Consider the following 17,050-nt stretch of genomic DNA (forward strand, 5'->3'; position numbering starts at 1 on the left):
CTTCCCGATAGGCAAAAAGGATGAGGGGGAGGAGCTGATCCCAGTTCCTTCCATCTTCGTTGACCAACTTACGAAGCATTTGTTTGAGAGTCTGATTGAATCTACCAAACCGTCAGTTTGAGGATGATATACTGCGGTTTTTAGATGCTTTATTTTAAGCAACTTGGCAGTCTCCTTGAACGTCTCCGAGGTAAAAGGCGTCCCTTGGTCTGCCAGGACTTCCTTAGGGATGCCTACATGTGCAAAGACCCCTACTAATTCCCATGCGATGGCTTTAGAAGTGGCTGAGCACAATGGAACAGCTTCGGGGTATTTGGTAGCATAATCCACGAGGACTAAAATGTACTTGTGTCCTCAGGCTGAGGCTCCAGGGGTTCGACTAAATCGACCCCAATTCTGTGAAATGGGACATCAGTTAGTGGTATAGGAATGAGAAGAGAATGGTCCTTCCTAGGAATTTGTCACAATTGACACTCCAGGAAGGAAGTGCAAAAACGACAAACCTGCTCATTGATTCCCAGCCAGTAAAAGCGGAGCTTGATCCACTCTAGGGTTTTCTCAGTGCCCCGATGGCCAATTAGGAGGTGGGCGTGTGCTAACTCACAGACCAGCCACTGGAAGGTCCGCGGGATTAGCAGTAGCCTTCTCTCCTGCCCCTCAAGCTCTGCTACGCGATACAGAAGGTCGTTTTCCGACACAAAGTGAGGACCCTGTGGCATTGACTGGCGAGTGCGTTGGCCAGGACCACTGCATTTTTGGAAAATTTAAGGGAATCGTCATTCCACTGCTCCCTTTTAAAAGAAGCCAGCATTTCTCGAAATTGAAACTGCAACAAAGAGAGAGGGTCCGGGCCGACCTCAAGGGGCGTGTTTTCCTCCCATTTTGTCTCAGCGCTGGTGGAGGAAGTATCGACATGCGACAGTCCGGGAGTTGCCGCGTCCCTCAGGGAGGCCGCTTCATCTTTCTTCGCCGGCTGGTTACACACTGTGGAGGCAGCTTGAGATGGCTCATCCACATCTATAACTAGGCCTAAGTTAACACCAGGAGTGGTATGTGTCTCACCGCTTTTAATTTTAGACCAGTCCCACCCTAGTATCACCAGGTGTGGGAGGTCCACCACGGTTAATTTCTGAACCAATCCTCCGACACAGATGGCGGACCTATACCAATGGATTTCTCCGTGGACACAGGTTATATTGGTCTTAAAAATTCTAACCACTGTTGCGGTAGCACAAATCAGCAGACAACAATGGTAATGTTGCTGCCAGAATCAAACAAGGCTGTGGTATTGTACCTGTTTACGATCACCACACGCCTGTGTGTGGGACCGCCAACAGGTTAGTCAGAGCACACCAACCCCTCCACCTGCATTCCTCCTCGCTCCCATGACTCTGGGGACATCGGCACAAGCTCCGGGTTGTAGGTTTAGGGATGTACAGCGGCTGAGCTCAAATAAGGGATGGTTCTGCTCGCCCAGGTTGCAAGGTTGTCCCCTGCGTGTCAATGAGGTCTATTAAACCTTTCATATTTTGAAAGTCTTTACCCCAGACCGGCTGGGCGAAACCACGGGGTAGTGCCTTTAGGAGCAGGTAGCAAGCCATCTGCTCTATTATTTGGTAGGGCTTGTTTTCACCTGGCCGTAACCAGTGCCCTACCGCACCCCACAATAACCAGGCTTGCTTGTGGGTCGGCCGCTCTGGGTCGAACCTCCACTTTCATATTTTATTCACCTGCCAGTCTGGGGCACCCCTCGGTGAAACTCAGGGTTCTGCCTTCACAGGGAGATGAGCACTCTCCCCCGAGATAGCATAATAAGCCCCCTTCGCCTCCCTCCTACGGGGCAGCCCAAGTCTATGAGCCCCTCCCATACACCCCTTGGCCCGCCTGGGTTGTTCAGTTAAGTGGGCCGGGAGAGGAACCTGCACTGGATCTTTCCGAATCGCTGGACACCATCCCTGTCTGAAAAACCTGGCCCCAGTACGCTCCCACCTGGGCACGTGCAAGTCCTGTCCCCTTCTCTTCTGGGACCTTTCCATCCTGCTGACTACACCAGTGTCACAAACTCCACACAGAGCCATAGCAAGGTTTGGGGCAGCCACCCATATAATTGGCGACGTCAAGAGGGCCAGGTGGAATCTCCCGTAAATGGTCTGCAGGAAAGGGAGAAAAAGAGTCAGTGCACTCTGTCACATCCTGGTCTGATTTGGAATTGCCCTTACTCAAGCCCTTTAGCTGCCTCCCATGTGCACATGTGTGACAAAATATTATAAATAAAATTTATATATATATATATATATATATATATATATATATATATATACATACACACATATATATATATACTGTACACATATACTGTATACATATATATACATATATATATACACACATATATATACATATATATATATACACACACGCATATATATATATACATGGGCGGCACGGTGGTGCAGTGGGTAGCGCAGCCGCCTCGCAGTTAGGAGACCCGGGTTCGCTTCCCGGGTCCTCCCTGTGTGGAGTTTGCATGTTCTCCCCGTGTCTGCGTGGGTTTCCTCCGGGCGCTCCGGTTTCCTCCCACAGTCCAAAGACATGCAGGCTAGGTGCATTGGCGATTCTAAATTGGCCCTAGTGTGTGCTTGGTGTGTGGGTGTGTTTGTGTGTGTCCTGCGGTGGGTTGGCACCCTGTCCGGGATTGGTTCCTGCCTTGTGCCCTATGTTGGCTGGGATTGGCTCCGGCAGACCCCCGTGACCCTGTGTTCGGATTCAGCAGGTTGGAAAATGGATGGAGATATATATATATATATATATACACATATATACACATACAGGTGGTGGTATTAGAATATCATGACAAAGTTGATTTATTTCAGTAATTCCATTCAAAAAGTGAAACTTGTATATTAGATTCATTCATTACACACAGACTGATGTATTTCAAATTTTTATTTCTTTTAATGTTGATGATTATAACTGACAACTAATGAAAGTCCCAAATTCAGTATCTCGGAATATTAGAATATCAATTAAGACAAATGCAAAAAAAGGATTTTTAGAAATGTTGGCCAACTGAAAGGTATGAACATGAAAAGTATGAGCATGTACAGCACTCAATATTTAGTTGGGGTTCCTTTGGCCTGGATTACTGCAGCAATGCGGCGTGGCATGGAGTCGATCAGTCTGTGGCACTGCTCAGGTGTTATGAGAGCCCATGTTGCTCTGATAGTGGCTGTAAGAGCCAATTTTAGAAAGTTAAAGTTTTGAGTTAAACTCATATTAATGTTTGCTTTATTTGAATAGAACATAATTTCTTATATAGTCATAGACAATGGTATAGTCTTTTTCCCCCTTTAAGTTAGTAAGAGATAGAATCTTCTTGCTATAACTGAGATACAGTGAGATAATAAACTCAGTTGTGTTTAGAACAGGTCCCTGTAAAGAGGGACTTGATAAACCCATTTAAGTTTAGAAATGGGATAAGCATACAGTTTTCTGACCGTTTTGAAATGGTTCAGAAATTATAAGAAATTAATAACGATTTAAGTTGTAACAAGATTAAGCTCAGAACTACATTTTTCTTATTATAATTTTTTCCTTTTTTTTGCTATTTTAATTTTTCTTCCTTTATTTTTGTGTGAACTGTTTTACTTTAAAATTTAACTAAACTTTTAAAAACGAAGATATTTTGTCTGTGGAATCATTTCTGCGCATCAGGCCTTTGCTGAATCCCATTTTTTGAGTTTGAGCTGCAGAATTTTAGAAACTTTGGGGAAAATGCAGCTACAGTGGCCTTCAGCTCTTCTGAATTGTTGAGTCTGGTGTATTGCGTCTTCCTCTTCACAATACCCCATAGATTTTCTATGGGGTTAAGGTCAGGCAAGTTTGCTGGCCAATCAAGAACAGGGATACCATGGTCCTTAAACCAGGTACTGGTAGCTTTGGCACTGTGTGCAGGTGCCAGGTCCTGTTAGAAAATGAAATCTGCATCTCCATTAAGTTCGTCAACAGCAGGAAGCATGAAGTGCTCTAAAACTTCCTGGTAGACGGCTGTGTTGACCTTGGACCTCAGAAAACACAATGGACCAACACCAGCAGATGACATGGCACCCCAAACCATCACTGACTGTGGAAACGTTACACTGGACCTCAAGCAACGTGGATTCTGTGCCTCTCCTCTCTTCCTCCAGACTCTGGGACCTTGATTTCCAAAGGAAATGCAAAATTTACTTTCATCAGAGAACATAACTTTGGACCACTCAGCAGCAGTCCAAAGGTGAGACGCTTCTGACACTGTCTCTTGTTCGAGAGTGGCTTGACACAAGGAATGCGACAGCTGAAACCCATGTCTTACATACGTCTGTGCGTGGTGGTTCTTGAAGCACTGACTCCAGCTGCAGTCCACACTTTGTGAATCTCCCCCACATTTTTGAATGGGTTTTGTTTCACAATCCTCTCCAGGGTGCGGTTATCCCTATTGCTTGTACCCTTTTTTCTACCACATCTTGTCCTTCCCTTTGCCTCTCTATTAATGTGCTTGGACACAGAGCTCTGTGAACAGCCAGCCTCTTTAGCAATGACCTTTTGTGTCTTGCCCTCCTTGTGCAAGGTGTCAATGGTCGTCTTTTGGACAACTATCAAGTCAGCAGTCTTCCCCATGATTGTGTAGCCTACAGAACTAGACTGAGAGACCATTTAAAGGCTTTTGCAGGTGTTTTGAGTTACTTAGCTGATTAGAGTGTGGCACCAGGTGTCTTCAATATCGAACCTTTTCACAACATTCTAATTTTCCGAGATACTGAATTTGGGACTTTCATTAGTTGTCAGTTATAATCATCAACATTAAAAGAAATAAACATTTGAAATACATCAGTCTGTGTGTAATGAATGAATCTAATATACAAGTTTCACTTTTTGAATGGAATTACTGAAATAAATCAACTTTGTCATGATATTCTAATTTTATGACCAGCACCTGTATGTATATATATTATATATATATTCTGCAGGAGATTGGTATCATAGAGGAGCCTGAGGCATAGGAGGTTATCGCTTCAAGTGAGATAAAGGAAGTGTTGGCTATGGGAAAAAGTTTCAGACTTTATTGAAAAGGAACACCCTGAAAAAGTTGCAACTGGTCTTGCAGTGGTGCAATTTAATGACACTTGCCTAACTCATTTTAGAAACATTCTAAAGGGGAGGAAGAAACAAAGCTCCTTGGACAGGTTTCTATTGAAGCACATTGTGAATGAAAGTGAAGAAGAAAATTAACGTTAAGCAAAAGTGAAGTGAAAGAAAAAATTAAATACAATACGCAAAACCGGCTCCACCAACATCTGTTTATTTGTTTAGATTCTCTTATATGTATTAGGTTTTATTTTGTTTGTATACAATATTTGTTCATTATAAATAAATGTTTTCAACATAAGAAAAATGTAACAAAAAATTGGGGTGGTTTTTTGGGGGCTGGCACGAATTAATCTCATTTCAATGGGGAAAATTGATTTGAGATACGAGCATTTTGACTTACGAGCTCAGTCATGGAATGAATTAAAACTTGTATCTCAAGGTACCACTGTATGTATATAGATGCACGTGTGCATGGGAGCCAGCTACATGGACCAAAAGAAGGAAATTCCATGCCAGACCGGCAGGTGGGGTGAGGTGCACTAAACCTTCTTTTATCTCTGCAGACCAAACATGTGAAATTCTGCCCAAGTCCAAAGACGTCACTTTTGGTTCCAGCACAAAGACGCCACTTCTGGTTCTGCCCCCGAGGACTTCACTTCCTTTTACCAACCTTAAAAGCCCACCACCTTCCCCACATTGATCAATTCTATTCTGGACTCAAAACTGTACTTGTTGTGCTTGTTATTTGCCTTTTGCAGCAAGGGTGCAAGTATACAGGTGGCTGCCACACACGTTTTTTGCATGTCAAGACTACTATTTCACTATATTATATATAACCAGTAAACCCCCCGATTCTTGAAAGAATCGCAAATCCAAGAATGGCAATCACTTTCTGTTCCCTCCGATCTTTGGAGGGATGAAAAATCATGGAGGGTGAGTGCGTCTTGGGAAAGATTTCATTTAGTTAAATAAATATATTTGTACTAAAGCGGTTTCTTTTTGGAGCCGTGACTCCTTTGGTTCTGGTGTTTCAGAAGTGCGTTGTAGGCGCCTTCATTCATTGTTTTTATCCATGCAGATTCATTTTTGTTTTTCTATGGCTGTGTCGTTAGCTAGAAGTCGTTTGCTGACGGCGGCGGATTCATGTGCTGAAGTGACCATGGCGACGGATCAGGGCTTGGAGATCTACATTACTAAACGAAGGTTGTATATGCAGTGGTGTGCGCGTTCGGGTGGCGGTTGTATTGTGCACGGCTTGCTTCAGGCCTCTGGCGTCCATGCATATATACAACCTGGCGTGCACGCTTTACCTCAAGTTTAGTTTACAGGTTGTGTTGTGTTGTTTGGGCGCCACCTACTGACTCTGGGACGCTGGGTTTGACTCTGTGGCGCTGAGGTGCTGTGTAGGTGCGCTTTCGGCATGGCTTGCTTCTGGCGTCTGGCATCCGTGCATACAGTATATACAACCTTCGTTTAGTAATATAGATTAACCTTTAAATATGCAAGACAGAATTACTTCAAATGCTCAACATTTGCTTTTAATTTCACAGTGTTAGTGGCACAATATATATGGTTTAAATACATACAGTTATACATACAAATTGAACTACAGTTTATTTACATGATTTGTCATGCTTACCCATATACAATAATGAAGTTCTATATTTAGACTTTAGGTGCATACATAAATATAAAATGGCAATAATATATTAAATTTACACATATACTAAAGGCAAATTAAAAACAAAGGGCAACAGAATCTCTGGAATTCTGGGCAATCATGCTTGAACAAAACATGAAACAAATTGTACTTACTTTAGGAACAAACCAATTTAAATGCATGTTTATGTGGATATTTGCATTTTTCTTTCTAAAAAGTATTTATTTTTCTGCTAAGAGGCTATTTGAACACAGTCTCTTGTAATATTTACGGTATAGGGAAAAGTTGACAAACACTGTTTTAAGTCACTAGATTGGAAACTTTCTTTATAGCTTATCGAAATAAAAAAAAAAACTCTATAAACTAAAGGTATTGATACATCTATTCCCAATAATTCTCTCAAACTGCAGCATCCTGACTATTACATTAACATTTTAATATAGGTTTAGGTCAAAATTTACCTTGAACTAAAGGAAATATGAATAAACAAATCAATAAATATAAACATTAAAACCACTTTCACATTTCATGAATCTATCCAAGTTGGTGGTTTCTCATATGTCATTAACTCAACTTTTAACAAGAACTATAAAATTCCATCCATCAATTTACATATAAAAACTTTAAAAAAACAGATAGGAAAAGGTGGAAAAAAAATTAAATTAATTTGACACTAAAGCTCAAATTTAAGAAAATAATTCTAATACAGTCTAATATAGATGTACATCTCTTCCATCCTTTTTAAAGTGGAGAAAAATACAGACAAACTGAAAAGATTGAATATACTGTGTCTAGTGCAGAAAGAACAGACTGTTTTTTCATTAGAAATTTGGTCAGTTAGTGTATTGGCATATGTAAAACAGACATAAAATGTAGGTTTCCAGAAAGTTGCATAAACAACAATGTCAACCATCCCAGCCTAAATACTTCAGAGTGAGCAAAATATAAGCAAAAAAAAGTCGTGTGTGTCTGTTAAACTTTATTTGCAACAGAAGCACAGAAATCAGTCAGTCTGAAGTAGGCTCTACCCAATTCATGATCATCATTTCCATGGTTGCAACATGTATTGTAAATGAAAATATTACATACACTCAAAAAAATAATTTCAAGGCACTTACTTAAATATAGCAGTATTAAATAAAAAAAAAACAAAACTATAATGTATATATTAACTCACAATCTGATATAGGCTTTGGCAAGCTGTGTTACATTGCAGTGACCAGAAAATGAAGATGTAATGTTTACATGTTAATTCCTTACAAATATATATATATATATATATATATATATATATATATATATATATATATATATATATATATATGCTTAATAGTTAATATGATGGTCCACAATATTGAAGTTAACAATCTTTGGTAAGGGGGAAAATGGTCAACTTCAGAGTAAAATTCCATAGCTAAACCATTTGAGCTTATCCTTACATTTTAAAATTAAATTTAAGAACAGGACTTTACAAAGGTGCTTAAGCATGGTTCACTGTCAGCAGTGCAGGAGCTTTTTAATAGATTGTGTAAAAGCTGAAAATGCAAGACTCTTTAAAAGAATAAATACATTAACAGATGCATATAAAAAGATAAGTAAAACAGGATCATTTCTGACTTAAATGGATTCATTATTTTTAAACAAATTAAATCATATCAGCTTTGAATATTCAAATACCATATTACAGAAACATGTCTGACAGTTTTCTTTGCATCTAAAACAAAGGTATATGGACTTAAAGGTCTTTAAAACTTGGCTTAAACAATGCATGTTGCCTAATTTCTACTATTTTTGTCATTCTCACCCTTAAACCTAACACAAGGGTAGAAATCAAACCCTTAGGTGAAACGGAAACAAAATTCCATGTTTTAAAATGCCTAGTCTTTATTAATAAATGCTTGAATGGATTGATTTGGTTTCTATGAAAAAGTTAAATAAAAAACAAATGAAAAAAACAAAAAAAAACAAACTCCTCATTGTGCTGCTAACAAACCACATTACAAAACAAAGTAATCAAACCACTGATAAAAGTAGAAGATTGCTTTATTTATTTGTTACCTGACTGACCACAAAATTATGTGGACAACATTTCTTTCTGTAAGAGAAAACATATTTCCAGTAATTTAATCATATCTTAATTTATTTTGCAAGTGAATGAAAATTTTGCAGTGCCTTTAAGATGAAAAATGTATAACATATTTGCATAGCTTTAACAATTTATTGGGGTCTTCTTGTAACTTTCAACAGAAACATAAAAAAATACAAAAACCAATACAAATCTACATGCATATGTACATCAAATTAATATGGATACAGTGTCCAATTTTATTAAGTAACAGCTGTCACTGAAATTAAACTAACATATAATTTTCACTATTTCTAGAGTAATATTATATAGTTATTATTAACCTAATGATTCTTAACCAGTAAAATAAAAAAGTACTTATGAACAGTTCTTAAATGGAGACTAGTGGATTTACTAACAATATAAAAAGGAAAAAGTACAGCAGTTTTTTTTTTTTTGTTTTTTTTTTTTGTTTTTTTTCCTTTAACCAATTTTTATAATGGTTACAAAAACATGTTTACTCAAAAAAATCTACATACTTAGGCACATGAACATATCTAGGCCACCTTTCTTACTCACAGAACACTTGTGCTTCACATTTTCAAATATGATTCATTCATATGATATATTAAATGTTACCCTCTCTAGAAAATCGTGATTTACTTATGTGTGCTTGTATGTCTTAATTCACCATTTGGTATTCATTTATAATATAATATATGTTACTAGAACACAGGTAAAAAGTCATTAACAAAATATAAGCCCTTTTGGAGGAAGAGGCCCTAATATTGCACTTTCGTGCTTTGGCAAAAAGGAAAAAAAAGGCTGGTGTGTTTCAGCAGTTCAAAGTAGTCTGTGAAATGTTTTCATTTACAAAAAAAATATATATATACACAAATCATGATTAAAATATTATCAATAAATTACAAAGTAATTACACACATTGAAACTTAACAATCACTATTTAAACTCAAAACAACCTGTAAACATGTTAAAAGAAAAAAGCTGTGCACAGTTCTCATTACAGTGAACTGTTTTGAAAGCAACTTTCAACCTCTTTGCTGTCACAGAGGAGGTACTGGCACACAGACATACATGCACACACATCCCTTCACCAAGGTTAGCGTGCAGTACGTTGCCCTGAACTGAAAGCTACCCACAGCGTCTCAACATGGCCTGTTTTTTTTTTTTTCAGCTCCACCTCTGCCAGCTTATAAATATTAATCAGTTTGTCCTTCTTCCAGCATAGACAAGTCTCTAAAGATCTGGAGACTGTGTAAGAGAAAACTGTGCTGGATACTAAATCAAAAAGGACCAGGTAAGGCTGACAACTCAAGCAGAAAACACATCCAGGATGATTGGTGCCTAGGTTGGCAATGGATCATCATCTCCTTTGCTACACTTGCACTTACAGCAAAGAACAAAAGGTGTAGCAAGAAGCAAAAACGGAGAAGCCACCAACAGCAAGAGACCAAAGCCTGCAAATATACCAACAACCTAAGGGAAAAAAACAAACACTTATTAAACACATATTATGAATATTTAACCTAATGTGTTAACCTAAATGTTTCCCAAAGCAGTTGAACTAGTCTGTTACTTATATGTTTTGCAAATTACTAGAACAACGCAAGACAGTAGACTTTGATGCATTTTCAATAGTTAAAAAATAAGTTTTTATTTATAGCAGGGTAAGCAGTACACAAACAAATATAGTAAACAAAAAAAATGAATGAAGTGTTAAGGAAAATCATAAGAATGGACTGCAGTAATGCAGAATTTACTTATAATTTAATTGTGGAGATGTTACATAAAACTAAAAGCAAAAAATTAATTAAAAATAACTTGTATAAATGGGATGACTGTGAATATAATGGTGGGGTTTACAGGTGAAAACTCAGTATGATGACTTATTTCACTTGGTGAGTCAAGATGCTTGAAGCTATAAGGAGGCTTTACTAATAGTAAGAAGTAGGTAACTCTTTTCTTGAGTACACACAACAATGTTAACAATTTGTTGACACCTTGCTGTCAGTTAGCACAAAAACAGCCTTTATAATTCAGGAATGTTTTGCTTTAAGTGAGTGCACTAATCACTTCACAGTAATAACTTCAGCGAGGACAGGTGTGTGTTACCATTTCTGTTTTTAGAATTTTTTAATCACTTTACTTCTGCACCTTTCCAACATTGCTCCATCATTCTCCAACTTAACACCATTGTATTTAATACATGTAACTTATTATCACATATACAGATTTCAGTAAACAATGTGCAATAATGCAGTATTTCTTGCAATTGCACCTTTTTTTTTTCTGTTTTCATATCTTCCTATTAAATACAGGGAAATATACAAAACAATTCTGAGAACATGCTATTCATTCCAACAAAGTGTTTCAATTCTATTTTGGAAAATTAGGTTTAGAACAACAAATTCTGAAGGTCCCCACTACACTACACAGTAATTTATTCATGTGCTTATGGTTCTCGGTTTAAAAGAAAAACTTAACATTTGTGTACAATTTACAATTACCAAGTTTCCATATGTGTTCCTACGTTCAGGTTGAACTAATTTTAAAGTAACAACTTGGATTATACTATACTCATTTTCCATATTATTTTAAAATACTTCAATCATTGCAACACTTTATCTCCTTTTGTTTAAGTAGTAAAAGTTCAGCTTCTTCAATTTTTCTTCTTAACTCATTCCTGAAAGTCCCAAAACCTTCTCTGAACCATCTCTAGTGCTGCTATGTCTGTTTGAAATATGGAGATTATTAATGCACATGATATTCAAGATGGGGATATTAAAAAAAAATCATTATGTAGCTTAAGTATAACATCCTTGATCTGCACTCCACACGTCAGGCAAAATAACATCCTGTTTACCTTCCTTACCCCTTCTGTACAGTACTGGCCAAAAGTTTTGGCAGTGACTCAAATGTTGTGTTTTTCAAATTTTATTGCTTCAGCATTTTCAAATTATTTTATCACATGCTTTTATGGTATACTGAAGAACAATTATAAACATTTCAGAAGTTTCAAAGGATTTTATTGGGAAATACATAAAATTTATGTAAAGAATCAATCTTCCCGGTGTTGACCCTTCTTCATAATTTCTGCAATTCAATTTTACATGCTGGATATCAGCTTCTGGGCCAAATCCTGACTGATTGGGATCCATTCTTGCCTTTTTAGTACTTGGAGTTGATCACAATTTGTGGGCTTCTGCTTGTCCACCCACTTTTTGAGAACGGACAACAGGTTCTTATTGGGATTAGAATCTGGACAGTTTTCTGGCCACAGGTCCAAACTTTTAATGTTATGATCTCCAAGCCACTTTGTTTTAACCTTGTGAAATTGTGCTCCATCATGCTGGAAAATACAGTTCATCACCAGATTGTGCCGGGATTGCTGGGAGAAGTTGCTCTTGGAGGACATTTTATACTATAAGTGTTCTTGGGCAGAACTGTGAGTGGGCCCCCTCCAATGGATGAGAAGCAACCCCACACATGGATTGTCTCAGGATGCTGCACTGTTGGCACAACACAGGACTCGTTGCATTCACCTTTTCCTTCTCCAGACAATTAATTTTCCAGATGTCCCAAACAGTCGGAAGGAGGATTCATCTGAAAAATAACCTTGCACCATTCTGCTGTCCAATCCTTGTACTTCCTTCAGAATTTCAGTCTGTCCTTGAGGTTTTTCTTGGAAAGAAGTGGATTCTTTGCTGCCCTTCTTGATACAAGGCCGTTGTAGAAAAGTCTTCACTCATACCCACTTGCTGCTAGTACTGAGCAAGCTCTGCACTGGTGGCCACAAGACCATGTAGCTGATCATTTTGTACCAGGGCCAAAATAAGTGAAAATGGGTTTTTGTGATAAAGTTAACTTTTTATGCTAATAAAGCTCTTTGCAATGAATTAATATGCATCTGATCACTCTGCACAATAATATAAAAACAATGAATTGCCACCACAAAAACTGAAGCCTCACATTTTGCAAAACACATTTCATTACCAAAACTTTTGGCCACTACTGTAAACGGTCTCCACTGACTCCTAACATTCTCAAAAGGAATACATTTTTATGTTTTAAACCTTCCAAATATGTATTCAAATATACTATTATTTACTTCATGAAAATAAGTGAGGCTCACGGCAATTATTTCTTTTATAAATTTCTCACAAAGCTGGAATGCCTCAAGATAAGATGTACATCAAACAGATGCAGATCAATTAATGTATGCTATATTAAAAGGACACTATATAAGATAACATGAACTTGCTAAGAAAAAGAATGCCAGTCAATTAATGGTTTTCCATAGAACAAAAAAAAAAAAAAAAAAAAAAAAACTGTGGAACTGCTTCTGATTCAGTTTTTACTAAGGTTGTTGTGATGGGGATTTGGCACAATAACTCTGTTGCCTTTACAAGTAACTTGGCACAACAGGTTTATCAGCAAGTCACTGAACTGTCTTGACTTTTGCTGCTACAGAATTCTTGTCAGTGTACATCAGGATAATGAAAAGTAAATTGCAAAACACTAACCAAATTTAATTCTCTCTCTGTTGTACTGTGCCAAGTATACTATCCTCTCCATAGGACAGCAGGCACTAAACCAAGAACCATCCTGGTAAATTACTGGCTCTGCACCTCCACAAAATGTTTTTTCTAACCACCCCAAACCCAACCCCAACCACCAATGTTATGGATAGTAAAATTAAATTGGGGTCCATTACTTCCTGTCCCAATGAGATTATAAAGTGTTTCCTCCATTATTATTCTGATGGTAGCCTATCCTTTCATGTTGTCTATTCATTTCTCATTCTGTTAGGCTGATTACATAAGTGCAAAGCTTAAGACATATTTTTTATGAACCATATACATTATTTCTACTTTATGTTGCAATGTTCATGTTTTTTTTGTAATCATATCACTCTTGCTTTTTGTTACTATCCTATATCAGCCTGTGAATAAAATATTTTCATGGCTTTTGCCAAAAGCAACACTGATAAATGTTATGTATCAACATGTATTTGTGTGTTGTTAATTTTTATTATTTTTTCTTATTTCTAAGTATTTTCCATTATGTTTATATTATGAGCTATCCATTTAAATGTGCCTCCATTCCTTGCATTTTGTGGTGGAGCCCCAGGCGGCAGTGCCACCCTGACAGCAACACTTCTGAGCCCCCTCTTGCTATTTATGGCTACAGCAGAAATGGCTTAGATCAGGAGATCACCAAATATGTATTTGGAGTTATGAATATTGGTATTTTCTTGTTGGATTTATTGGTTTCTGATTATTTTCAGTGTTTTGCAAAGGACCCGTACCGACTGCCTAGTCAGAGGGACAGCTGGGAAAGATATGCAGCAGGTTAGGGTGATAAAGGATAAAGATGGAAATGTACTCACAAGTGAGGAGGATGTGTTGAGCAGATGGAAAGAGTAATTTGAGAGGCTGATGAATGAAGAGAATGAGAGAGAGAGAGAGAGAAGGTTGGATGATGTTGAGATAGTGAATCAGGAAGTGCAAAGGATTGGCAAAGAGGAAGTAAGGCCAGCTATGAAGAGGATAAAGAATGGGAAGGCCGTTGGTCCAGATGATATACCTGTGGAAGCATGGAGGTGTTTAGGAGAGATGGTAGAGGAGTTTTTTAACCAGATTGTCTAATGGATTATTCGAAAATGAGAGTTTGCCTGGAGGAGTGGAGAAGTGTACTGTACCAATTTTTAAGAATAAGGGAGATGTACAGAGCTGTAGTAACTACAGGGGGATAAAATTGATGAGCCACAGCATTAAGTTATTGGAAAGAGTAGTGGAAGCTAGGTTAAGAAGGGAGGTGAGGATTAGTGAGCAGCAGTGTGGTTTCATGCCAGGAAAGAGCACCACAGATGCAATGTTTGCTCTGAGGGTGTTGATGGAGAAGTATAGAGAAGGCCAGAAGGAGTTGCATTGTGTCTTTGTGGACCTGCAGAAAGCATATGACAGGGTGCCTCGAAAGGAGTTGTGGTATTGTATGAGAAAGTCGTGAGTGGCAGAAAAGTATGTAAGACTTGTACAGGATATGCATGAGGGAAGTGTTACAGTGGTGAGAACAGCAGTAGGAGCGATGGATTCATTCAATGTGGAGTTGGGATTACATCAGGGATCGGCTCTGAGCCCTTTCTTATTTGCAACGGTGATGGACAGGTTGACAGACGAGATTAGACAGGAGTCCCCTTGAACTAGGATGTTTACTGATGACATTGTTATCTGTAGCGAGAGTAGGGAGCAAGTTGAGGAGACCCTGGAGAGTTGGAGGTTTGCTCTGGAGAGTAGAGAAATGCAGGTCAGTAGGAACAAGACAGAATACATGTGTGTGAATGAGAGGGAGGTCAGAGGAATGGTGAGGATGCAGGGAGTACAGTTGGTGAAGGTGGATGAATTTAAATACTTGGGATCAACAATTCAGAGTAACAGGGATTGTGGAAGAGAGGTGAAAAAGAGTGCAGGCAGGGTGTAATGGGTGGAGAAGAGTGTCAGGAATAATGTTTCTCCTATTTTAGCTTCTTTACACTGGCTGCCTGTCAGTTTTCGAATTGATTTTAAAATCTTGCTACTAGTTTTTAAATCTTTACATGGGCTTGCTCCTGCCTATTTATCTGAACTGTGTGTTTTACACCAGCCATCCAGAGTGCTTAGATCTTCTAGTCATCTGTCTCTGGTTGTCCCTCGTACCAAATGTATAACCAAGGGGGACAGGGCTTTTGCAGCTGCTGCTCCTTGCCTGTGGAACTCTTTACCTCATCACATAAAGGAGTCGTCTACAATTGAACTGTTCAAAACAAGACTAAAGACTCATTTCTATTCACTTGCATTCCATGACCTTCAGTAATACTGATGGTTTCCTCTTTGTGATTATATAACATTACTTTTATTTTTTATGTATATAGCATTACTTCTATTTATTATGTATTTTATGTTCATATATTTTATTTCTATTTGTTTTATGTTAATTATTTTGTTTTTCTTTTATTCTATTATTGTAAAGCACTTTGGCCACAGCATTACTATGTTGTTTTAAATGTGCTATATAAATAAATTGACATTGACAATTTGTGACAGACTGGTATCAGCAAGAGTGAAAAGAAAGGTCTACAGGACAGTAGTGAGACCAGCTATGTTATATGGGTTGCAGACGGTGGCACTGACCAGAAAGCAGGAGACAGAGCTGGAGGTGACAGAGTTAAAGATGTTAAGATTTGCACTGGGTATGATGAGGATGGACAGGATTAGAAATGAGTACATTAGAGGGTCAGCTCAAGTTGGACGGTTGGGAGACAAAGACAGAGAGGCGAGATTGCGTTGGTTTGGACATGTGCAGAGGAGAGATGCCGAGTATATTGAAAAAATGATGTTAATGATAGAGCTGCCAGGAAAAAAAAAAAAAAAAAAAAGGACAAGAAGAAGAAGAAGAAATAATTCAGGAATGAGTTACGAAATTGTGAAGCTGATTGTTTGCCATACAGATTTTGAATACTTATAAAAAATACAGTATTAAAATGCACACTTTTATTTACCATACAATGCATCATATTTAATGCCTTCTCCCTTGAAATCTATTTTTATGTAAACTCCAAACAACAGACATAAAATATATCAAGATCTGTTGTTTTGAAAGTATTCAAAAGAAAGTTATTGTGGTCTTAAAGTGGAATTATAGATTATACAAAATCACTATGCCACATACTGTTTTATGCATTATCATAATAATTTGTAGTCTGTTTAAAAAAAAAATAAAACTAGTAAACCTACTTGAGTTCTGTGCCAAATTACAGAGGCCCTGGAATGGCCAAGTTTGTTGCGACATGGTCCTTTGTCATAATGTATCAAAAGGAAGTCATCCTATGGTAAAAAAAGGCAGAAATGATATACATAAGAGACAGTACACAAGTACAAAATAGCTCATAACTCTAAATGGAGTACAGAGTACATATAAAATCAGTGTTTTGTTTGTTGTAAAAAAAACAAAAAAAAACAAAAAAAAAAAAAAAAAAACACACTTTGGGTTTTTCTTTTAACTAAAGTATATTTTTTTCATGTTAGGCAGAATTACAATACACTTCTTGTAAGAGCCAATCTTGGAAAGTTACCTTTAAATCCACACAAGTGTCTGCTTAATTTCAGTAGAGTATCAGTTTCTCATAGCTACTTAAATAT

The 17,050-nt window shown here is 37.8% G+C and overlaps 1 protein-coding gene across 1 annotated transcript in view; it reads right to left on the reverse strand.

The window, feature by feature from the left end:
- Positions 1 to 8,814: 8,814 nt before the first annotated feature.
- Positions 8,815 to 17,050, reverse strand: part of LOC114648087 (probable E3 ubiquitin-protein ligase RNF144A-A) — a 63,574-nt gene continuing 55,338 nt past the window's right edge. The window contains exons 7-8 of the mRNA XM_028796903.2: positions 16,646 to 16,735; positions 8,815 to 10,349 (exon numbers count right to left, since the gene is read on the reverse strand). Coding sequence (XP_028652736.1) covers positions 10,218 to 10,349; positions 16,646 to 16,735 — 222 coding nt within the window. The 3' untranslated portion in view covers positions 8,815 to 10,217. The remainder of the gene's footprint in view (positions 10,350 to 16,645; positions 16,736 to 17,050) is intronic.

Source organism: Erpetoichthys calabaricus, chromosome 3, assembly GCF_900747795.2.
Source record: "Erpetoichthys calabaricus chromosome 3, fErpCal1.3, whole genome shotgun sequence".
Taxonomy (NCBI): Eukaryota; Metazoa; Chordata; class Cladistia; order Polypteriformes; family Polypteridae; genus Erpetoichthys; species Erpetoichthys calabaricus.